The 10,288-nt window shown below is 32.2% G+C and overlaps 1 protein-coding gene across 4 annotated transcripts in view; it reads right to left on the bottom strand.

The window, feature by feature from the left end:
- Positions 1-10,288, bottom strand: part of LOC111150493 (connector enhancer of kinase suppressor of Ras 2) — a 277,360-nt gene that overhangs the window by 109,985 nt on the left and 157,087 nt on the right. For 2 of the 4 annotated variants that reach the window (XM_022507967.1, XM_022507968.1), the window contains exon 9: positions 7,529-7,675. The exons of the other annotated variants lie outside the window; for them this stretch is intronic. In XM_022507967.1, coding sequence (XP_022363675.1) covers positions 7,529-7,675 — 147 coding nt within the window. The remainder of the gene's footprint in view (positions 1-7,528; positions 7,676-10,288) is intronic. 4 annotated transcript variants of the gene reach the window in all.

The raw sequence follows: 10,288 nt of genomic DNA, 5'->3' as shown, positions 1-10,288 counted from the left end.
AATAAGTTGGTTTTTTTCAGTTTCTACAAAGCTTAAATATTAGCCATGTCGGCTTTCTTCAAATTGCTATTTCCTCTAGGTTTCTATTTTCAGAAAGAAGTTGCTATTAATGTTAGCATGATGTGCTAAATTAATAAATACGTAGATGAAAAAGACTCTTAAATATGTTTAAATGAATAACAGGTTTGACTGTGCCAGCTGGTTCAATGAATTGAAGTGACTGAAAAAAACCAACTTATTCTTTTGAGAAAACAGAAATTAGTCAACCCTATTGCTTAACACAACTGGCTAGTTATTGTATTAACTGATAAATCACAGGAAACATTTCATCTGCATGCAGATATCATCTGGCTAATCAGTATGCTTTGTACCAAATAAAACGCACAGTAAATATTAAATATATTCATTATACTTTGTCTACTAATTGTATTACTTTTGTTAAGCTAATCCACACTAAAAAGTAACCATTCTTCTTGAGAATCCTATTTAAAAAATTATACATTAAGCAATGAAAAAATAAAATATGGTAAAATAGAAACTTCATGGGAAAATAGAAATAGCTGCTTAACTCCAAAAGAAGTTTTTGTGATAATTTAAAATTATAATCTTTTAAAAATTTTTCTACCTTTGAACAAGAACTGAATACAAAATTAAAAAGAATGAAAAAGGCGTTAAAGAACATTAGAAAGATAGGCAAAATTTGACTAAATCAAGCACAGAATAAATGATATTATTAGCCGAAATAACCAGCAAAAAATTCTTAGTTGTAACAAGTGGCATTAAAATTACAAACACCACCAATAACCATTTAAGTGTGTGAAAATACACAAAGTGACATATACAGCTTCTCTCGAATCAAAAAAGGAATTCTCTCAGCATCCAATTCACATTTTAATAGGCATATTTCTTAGTTTCAGAAAAATGTCTAAATAAGTTAGCATAATAATGCAGAAAGATAGCTTCTCCTATCTTGGCAACATTTACTTTCCATCATCTGTTCATAACATAGAAAGTAGTTACTACAGCACTATGAAGAATTCCCAATTTAAAGAAAAATGTAGAAATAAGGGTAATACTTTTTAATTTTCTTCTTGCCACCTTGATACTTTCTCTTATATCCGCAAGATATGGAAAGAGAATTAAGAATTATCATTTAAATACAAGGTTATTTTAAGACTGCATCTTGTTACTCAAATAAACATGAAGCTTCCGTGTAACTTGCTACAGTATGCAATCAAGTACGATATGGATCCATTTTGGATTCTATGTGAACAGGGTTATTTTCTGGAAGGACCTTATCATAACATTTGGTTTTCATATGTAAATGGTCCTACTGACATAAAGCTCTGCTAAAACAACTCTGATAGATTTCTCAGGCACTGGAATGCATCTCTGAAAATATCCAGATTCTAAATAAAATGATCATATGCATCTCTTCAAATATACATTGGTAACCTTAGGTCAGTTAATGATAACTTACTACAGTCAATAGGACTATTACTAGAAACCTACTAGGTTAAACATACACATACATTTTTTCCATATTGTCAGTTTGAGCTACATAAATACTTTCGAATTGTATCCTACAATATGGTACTACACAAATCTTCCTCTGAAAATCATGTGTGATTACTTCAGTAATATAAACTCCTACTCCTTCAGTTTAAACAGCATTGGAAGATTGTTATTGTTATAAAATAAGATTTTCAGCGTTTGTAAGGAATTGCTGAAATCTCACTTTAAATCCTCTGATGGCTCAGGTCTTTTCCTTATGTTCCCACTTCTAACGTTTTTAAGGTAACTGAGCACATCTGGAAGGTATACCTCTGAAGCCTCTGTGGTCTTAAAGATTATGAGAAAAGAGCTTCCATACTTAAGAAACTACATTTGACATTGAGGTTTTATTTGAAACATTTTACATTTTAAGAACTCTTGGCAAGCTTATCTTAAATTTAGTTGTCGCTCTGTCTGGTAAGTGACCTGGCTTTCATAGAGCTATAGAAAGTCTTGAATGACACCAGTGACAAAAAGACAACCCCAAAATTAAAGATTAAAACAGTGTGTTATACATTATGTAGTTCTAAAATTCACGAATGCAAAGATCACAAAGAGCTTGCTTTGCCTTACAGGGGGAAAACACCCACTGAAATACTTATGATTACATAAAGTATAAAACCTGGCCATTTATTTTAGTCGCTCTGGGGAATAAGCACAGACTCGGATGGATCACAATACCCCATTATTCTAGCATAGAACACCAAGTCCTTACTCAGTTCAAACACATTTTTATTATAATTCCCAACACAAGTACCAGAATGTTGTTTTATGTTAGCAACTCTGTTCTTAATCATCTAAATAAATGCTCCAGAGGAATTGTATGCTGGATTTTGGGAGGCAAGACATTGTATACAATTTGTAAGTTTCTTGACCATATCAAGAATGTTAGATCTAATCTGGAAAATTATTGGGCATACTTTTCCCTGGGAAAGCTTTTCTTGAGTATTAAATTATTTGAAAAGAACCTAGGCAAAGGAAATCATGTATTCAAAATTCTCCCACTCTCAATGTTTGCACAGCTTTTTCTAGAATCTAAATTCATACACACAAAAGACTTGAGTCTTCTTTTATAAGCATGTAATCTTTCCTTTCCTGTTAGACCACCAAGAAAAGAAACATTGTTTTTCTGACCATTAATTTGATCAGGAAACCATATCTGTATAGGTTTTAAAATACAGATATATGTGCATAAAAATATGTAGTTACATGATACACAAGAAATATAGATCAGAGTCACACTACAAAATGGCTTTATCCACTGAGTCATCAAATTTTGCACACTGTACTAAAACGAGCATATTTATTCTTGTGTTGTCCGGTCTTACTGGCATAGTTAGGACTCCAACATTAAAACTGGACTTCCATTTTTTTCAAGTTACAGTAAACATTTTTTAGAATATTAATTAAAGAATGAGAAACTAAAGAATAAAGAAACTGAAAAATAATTTTTGCATTTTAGGTGATTATCTGTAGTCAGTGTAACATTTGAAAGCATTTGGCTGAAAAACACAATTGTGATTTGGATACTTTAATTAATCTGCTTAAACACTGCTGAACAAAAATTTGATGTGACAACTGCTTGCAGCTATTTACTAATTTGAGCATGTAAAACATATAATTGTTTCTGCCTTTCAGTCAGCACAATTACATTTTTAGTTAAGATTTCCTTTCTTCTCTAGTGTCATACTTAATATTGGTTATCTTCCTCTTCAAAACATGCTTTTAAAATAAAACTCTCAGAAATATAACTTTTGTTAGTAATGGTTTTTTTGGTCACCCTAATCCATAACTTCGATATTAACAAATTTTATTATTTCTTACGTTTTGGTTTTCACAGAATACTTTAACCATTCACATTTGTGTGTATTTGAAATGTGATGTAACCAGTTAGTGTTCTGTTGTTATACCAGTTGACAGACAAAATCGACTGTTAGGACTATTTGCTTTCCATTTCTTTTTCTGCTCAAAGTGAAATATCCTGTAAAAATGGCATCAAGATAATGCTAAGCAATAAGATTTTAAATGAAAAGCACAAAACCACACAAGAAACTCTCACACAGATATAAGAAATTTATGGATTAGAATGCAGTTTAGGAACATAATTCTAATGATACAGCTTGATGTTATTTCATATAAGAATGTGTTTAATGAAACCTATATCAGTATGTTGAATTCCAACATTGACTATAGTGATGATTTGAGAGGCATTCTCACAAAAAAGCTGGGTTCTTTGATGTTTTTAAAAAATTGCTGATTCCCAGTGATGATTTCAACCAAGATTCTTGCTAGTGTCCAGCTAATTGTCCCATGCATCTCTTCTAAGAAGAAAAATGACACCACCCACGCATGCTTGTGACCTACTCACACTAACTTAAAGCCACAAACACCAAAAATACACCTTGAAGTTTGTCCAGAATTCCCTGGGATTTTCTTCATTAAGTTGGAAGAACTTGATCATAAGCAATCACTAAGGTCACCAAAATCCAGGGCATTAGTAGAAATGCTACTAAGAACATGTTTTTAAAAACAGTTCTTGGAAAGCAGGAAATCCCTGGTTTGCTCACACAGAACAAAAGATTCTATCTCATGTAAAACAACTCTACTATTTATAAAAATGGTGCAGATGACAACAGAATTCAACTCCAGATAAAATCTTGTTTGTAATATTTGACTAAGGTATCTCTAAGTCTTTTAGTTCTATTGCAAAATGTTTGAGAAACCAGAAATTTAAAAAAAGAACTGCCGGATTTCATGAAATGTACTAATGAAATTGCTCTGTGAGCATGAAGCTGAATTGTATGCTTTTGTTTATTTGGCTATGATTTCATGAATGATTTTCACAAGAAAATCCAAATCCAAATTTATTATTGCAGTTGATTAATAATAGAAGTTACTACCCTTACAAATATTTTGAGAAATAAAACTTCTTTCATGAAAATGTGGTATTCTTTCACAGTCTTCTACCTTAGGGTAGACAAGGTTAAATTTTTTTGTGTAGGTACAAATTATTTCCTTGTAAGTTTAAAAAAATAATTATTCCTCATGTTAGAATAAAGTTTTTCTTTTTTTAAGATGTGTGTATTAGTGTCTGGCTTCCACAATACACAAACCTGGCCATATTTTATTTGAAAATGTTAGTAGGTAAATTAAGCCTGGTGGAGAAGAAGAAGTTGAAATAGACATATTGAATTAAATAAATGCCATAAATTATTTCTTTTTGTAACCTCTATCTAAATTGTTCTTAGTAGACTGTTTGGAAAAAAATATAACCTAAGGTCCAATTCTCCAGGTGCGAACACTGAAGATTTATATTTAACCGAGTTAATGGACATTTTAGCTCTAATGTGTTTGTACACATACCAGAAGCATGAATACAGTAAGACTGGTACTTCAGTCTGCATAGAGGATTATTCCTGCATTAAGCATTGCATTTTACATCTGAGGTCCTTTTTTAGACACTAGGAAAAATGTGTGGCCTCTGGCAAAGTCACAAAGGAATCCAAAACTGCCTGCAAGACCTTATCTCATTATTTCTTTTACTTCCCACCCCCGCCTGGGAGGCAGTCTACCTTTAATCTACAGATTCTGGTACCATCAGGTTTTGTTCATCTTTGGTTAATTTACACTCTATAAAAATTCTGACCAGAGTTCCCATTACGCTTTTGGTGTCTCTGTATTTTGGAGTAGCCCAAAGCTGCAAAGTCAAGAAACAACTGTGTCATGGTACGATTTCAGGTCTTCAAAATTTCAGGGATATTTGGTGATGGTAGTATATAGTAGGTTGGAGAACTTATCCATTGCTCTTGTCACCAAGAGCTTGTTTTACCACCATTAGGAAGTATTTAATTAAAACTAATACTCTTCCTTCTGCTCTGTAAAAAGTCAGCCACTGAGGCAGTTTTTAAAGAAGTTCAAAGCAAGTTCCCCACCCTCCCAACAGTACTGTTTATCTATAGGGAGTCGAGCTTGGACAATACATTTCAGTGGAACTAAATTCAGTTGAAGTAACAAATCTACAGAATTGTTGATACATATAAGCACTTATGGAAATGCTGATTTTCTTTTTTCTGATTGCAGCAATCTGAAAAAGTAAATTTATAAATATATCCAGAGTAACGGTATAGGCAATGAGGAATAAATATAATCAGTGATCCGGTGAGGCATATTTCTTGGAAGTTAGCAATGGACCTAGAACTAGTATCCTAATAGCGTATTGTAATTATAATTAAACCATGATGTGAAATAATTTTAAAAAATCAAAGTCTTTGTTCTCCAGCTTTGAATATATACACCAAATGTGTGGCAAAAAAGAAATGTTGGTCTTTCAATTATTTCAGCATTTTATGTAAAAGTGATTAACTGGAGAGCATCATTAACTTCATCTCCAGTTTGTGCTTGTGGAAAAGAATCTAAAAAAGGGACCAAATTATCAATTTATTTCCTAGAGATATTTCCTCAAGCACAGTTCACGGACCAGTATGAAAATAGTGTCTTTTTGGTGTTTGAGGTGAAATAGAAGGGATTAGAGAGAAGTTGTTAAACTTAACTACACATATATAGAGAAAAACCCTAATGGCTATAATTGTGGGACTCTTCTTCAATGTTTGCACCTCTCAGGATCTTTGAGGAAGACATGTCAATAGGAAAACTACAGAGTGGAACAACAAAGCAACTTATAATACAGCAAGAAAATAAAATGATGTGATGGGAAAGTCTGATCTGCTAATTTATGATTTAATGAGTTAAGAAACATTGAATTCTAAAATTTAATGACATTAAAAATATTTGATAATAGACATATACTGCAATTCAAATGTTTTTGGACATATTCATACAGTTTACATATATTCATTTGAAAAATGAAAGATTAACATTAAAAATTTAAAGACCTTAATGTTAGAACATTTTATATGTTTTTATGTTATTTAAATATAATGCAACTTTGAGGTCAATAAGTAGTAAAGTTTTAAACAATGAAAAATCATTATAATCCATAAGGGCATTTATGTGTAATGGAGAATTTAAGATTTTAGGGGGAAAAACATCTGAGAATGGTATAAGGTGTTAATATAGAAGTAACAATTTTTATAGCAGTGACAACAATGGCACTCACATATATTGCTTTTCTTTTTTATCTGAACAAAGGGCAATGTTCTAGTTCAGTGAGCAATTGCAATTTTAAAAAAATTACACTTCTAAGAAAGGTAATAGTCTCCTATTTTAAAAATGCAGGTTTTGGGAAAGACAAAAACTTCTTTTATGATGCGTTTGAAGATTACATTGACCAAAATGGAAAGAAATGTATTACTTCCTTGTCATTCATTAATCAGAATCATATTCTTATTACTTCCGAGATAACTATGCTTCTTAATGAATATAATTTATCAACATCCATAGAGTAATTTTTTGGAGTGGTTTCATGCTGAAGAAAAATGCAGAAATTCTAATGCAATAATTTCCCTATTTTGCTACCCGACAGGGTGGAAAAGAAAAAATGATCAGTCAGAGGGAATGCAGTAGGTATATTTTAATTACTACATAAAACTTTCTTTACCTACTGTTTATAAATAACAATCTTATGAACTGATTTAAAAGAAACTGTCATCCAGTTTCTCCAAGTATGAGAGTGTAACTTTTAAATAGAAGATTACATCTCAAAATGAAACCTCTCATTTTCATCTCTATCCATATTTTGGCTTGAAATTGCTTATGTTTTTTTGTAATTATGCTTTAAATGTTTACAAATTAAGGCAGAGTTCTTTATCATTTGGGTTTTAGTTATAGTAACTTACAGATTTCATCACAATTAAGCCTATTAGGATAAGCTGTGAAGAGATAATTTCACAAACCAATTTTCAAAAGCATACAAGATTAATCCATATGCTGCTGAGATGAGGCACAATAAAGAAGCATTACTGAGATAATCTATGGCTAAAATGATGGTGTATGACTTATGATTAAGCTTCATTACCTGCAGAGCAAGGGGCTTCCATCTCATATTTTTCAGTAAAGCTGGTGCTGAGGTAAGCATGCTCTGAGGTCGCTTTTTCAAAGTTAAGATAACACCACTCGGGTCCTCTCGTAGTGCATTCACCAAATTTTTCAACTGCCACCCCACCTGGTAACCAGCAAAATCATTACAATAAAATTGAGGTACAGTATTCAAAGATTTAATGTTCTCCCCCTTTAATAAGATTAGTTTAAAAAAAAGAAAATCACATAATTGGTGTACCATCCTATCAATTTTCAGGAGATAAATACTCAAAAAAGAAATTTTATCTCTGAATTGATTAACCATGTTATTGCATTAGAGTCCATATTATTATGAGATAACATAATGGACATTTACCATGTCAAAGCAGAGACTAAAACTGTATCCTGCCAATGGAGTAATTTAGAGTTTAAAGAAATTATGTCATCATTAATGCTGTGCAAGGCCTAGATCCGAGCTCTGTTCACAAGTACAATTCGAAAATCCACATTCTTGAAAACAAGGATTTTGCAATGTCCTGAGCTTGCAACCTATACCACATGCTTTCTCATCACCATCTTTTAGAGATATGTGGTATAAGTCTCTCTAAATTAGACTGACTTTAAACTACTGATAGCTGGTACTGACAAATCAAGGCAACATTCTGATGCATAGAAGATAGCATCAATAAAATTAACCTTTTACCACGCTATAAGAATAGAAGAAAAACGACAATGTAACACTACTCCCTGCAGAAGCTATTGGAAATGTGTCCCAAACGACCCTATGAACTTAAAATATAATGTGCTGAATTTAATGAAGCCATTCTGTTTGAGTATCACCTCAAAACATATTGTATAATTAAATCCAAGTACTTAATAAATGTCCTGAAACCTGACTTAACTGATTTCCATGTTAAATCACTTCACTCATCATCCTTTTAAGATTTTAAACATAGAATAATTTGTTAGTTTGCTTGAAGATGGACTAGTTATGCAGTTAATCAGGTAACTGAAATCCTCTATGCTTTGAAGCACATTAAAAATAGATATTGCTCTAAGACTTAAAACACACACACACACACACACACACACACACTTCACACTTAAAAAAGAGAAGAACCTTTACTCTAATGGATTAGAATTTTCCAGGATGTCATACAAATACATTGGATCAAAATTTATCCTGGATTACAAGCAGGATTTGACAAGTGGTCTGAACAGTAATCTAGTTTCTTCCTAGGCACCCAAGTGCAAGGGAATGGGTACTCTTGTCTGTTATTCGCCACGTTTTTGCCTGGAAGATAATGATCAAGCTGAAAAGAATAAGCACTTCCACCGAAAGAATCACAGATCCTGAGACTACGATGAAGCGGTGCTCTGGACTACAGCCACTGTGGGATAATGGGATACAGTGGTTTACATAATGCATGAGCATTCATTTAAATCCCAACCGCTACTGCAGCTGAAAGGAGTGATGGTGAAGAGAAAAAAAGTCAGGACAGAAAAGAAGTGACAGGGTACAATGCTTAAAAACTCAGGGAGGGGTCCCAGATATGAATCAAAACGATCATTGTGATACTTGCCTAACACAAATAAGAGGCTGCCAGTTTTTTTTTAAAATCACATTAATGCAGAGAACTCAAATGTCTCCCATTACATATCGGTGAGGATTATTATGTGCCCAGAGGTGTACTACATTGAGTTTGAATCCTCTGATAGCTAAGAAGTATCTCTGCAGTCATTTCTATAAGCCAAGAGTCAAAGCAAAATGAATTCAAATCCAAGTGTTCATTTTTCTTGCCAAAAAAATAAGTGAGCAGATTTTTGAGTTCAAAGTTTAGAGGAGAAAACGTGCTGTTTATATGAAGAGTTTATGAACAACTTATTAATGATAACCACATTTTCTCATTAATTTTATTTATTCAAATAATTACTAACGATACTAAAACAGTCAACATGATGGTCATCTTTTTCTTTTAGCATATGTATTCTCAGCAATTACACATTTCTATCCATCAATTTCTTTCCATTTTTTTCTGTTATGATCATTGTGACTAGTTGAGAATTTCTAAGGCTAGATGGTGTTTTCCTGTATGATGTTCCTTGCAATTTGATTCAACTTGTTCTTTCACACTTTATGCTCTTTTTGAATATACAATCCCCCGAAATAGATCTGTTTTTCCATGAAAAGGTAGAATTGTTTTTTGATGAGAAAGCAGCAATTTGGTTAGATTTTAATTTTATAGCTGAATGTTATTACATGGCAGAAAAGTATATACTTTCACTATTTCTTTCAGTTTTCTTTTTTTTTTCAAGTTTTTATTTAAGTTCCGATTAGTTACCATACAGTGTAATATTAGTTTCAGGTGTAGAATTTAGTGCCCCAATACTTAAATTCAACACAAGTTTTACTATTTATCAATCAGTCTTCCCCCTCTGACTGACATAGAATCAGGAATATTTTAAACAAAGGTAAGCAAATATCCATGAAGACCCATATAAAGTATGTACCTTTGATTCCCCAATTCTACTTCCACTCCCATAAGGAAATGATTTGGATAAAAGCAGAGATGAATGTGCAACACATGTGCCACAGTACTGTTTAAACCAACCCCGAACTGTACATTATGTAAATGCCCATTAGTAAGGGATATAAAAATTGTTGTGTAGAAAAAAAGGAAGTTCCAAAATAGCAAATGTAACTCAACTCTACCTTTGTAAAAAAAAATTATATAAATATAGAAAACATAGAGACACA

Source organism: Enhydra lutris, unplaced genomic scaffold (genome assembly GCF_002288905.1).
Source record: "Enhydra lutris kenyoni isolate GAN:26980312 unplaced genomic scaffold, ASM228890v2 scaffoldscaffold23, whole genome shotgun sequence".
Classification (NCBI taxonomy): domain Eukaryota; kingdom Metazoa; phylum Chordata; class Mammalia; order Carnivora; family Mustelidae; genus Enhydra; species Enhydra lutris.
Note: the sequence above shows the minus strand (reverse complement) of the source record. Positions and strands in the feature narration are given on the sequence as shown.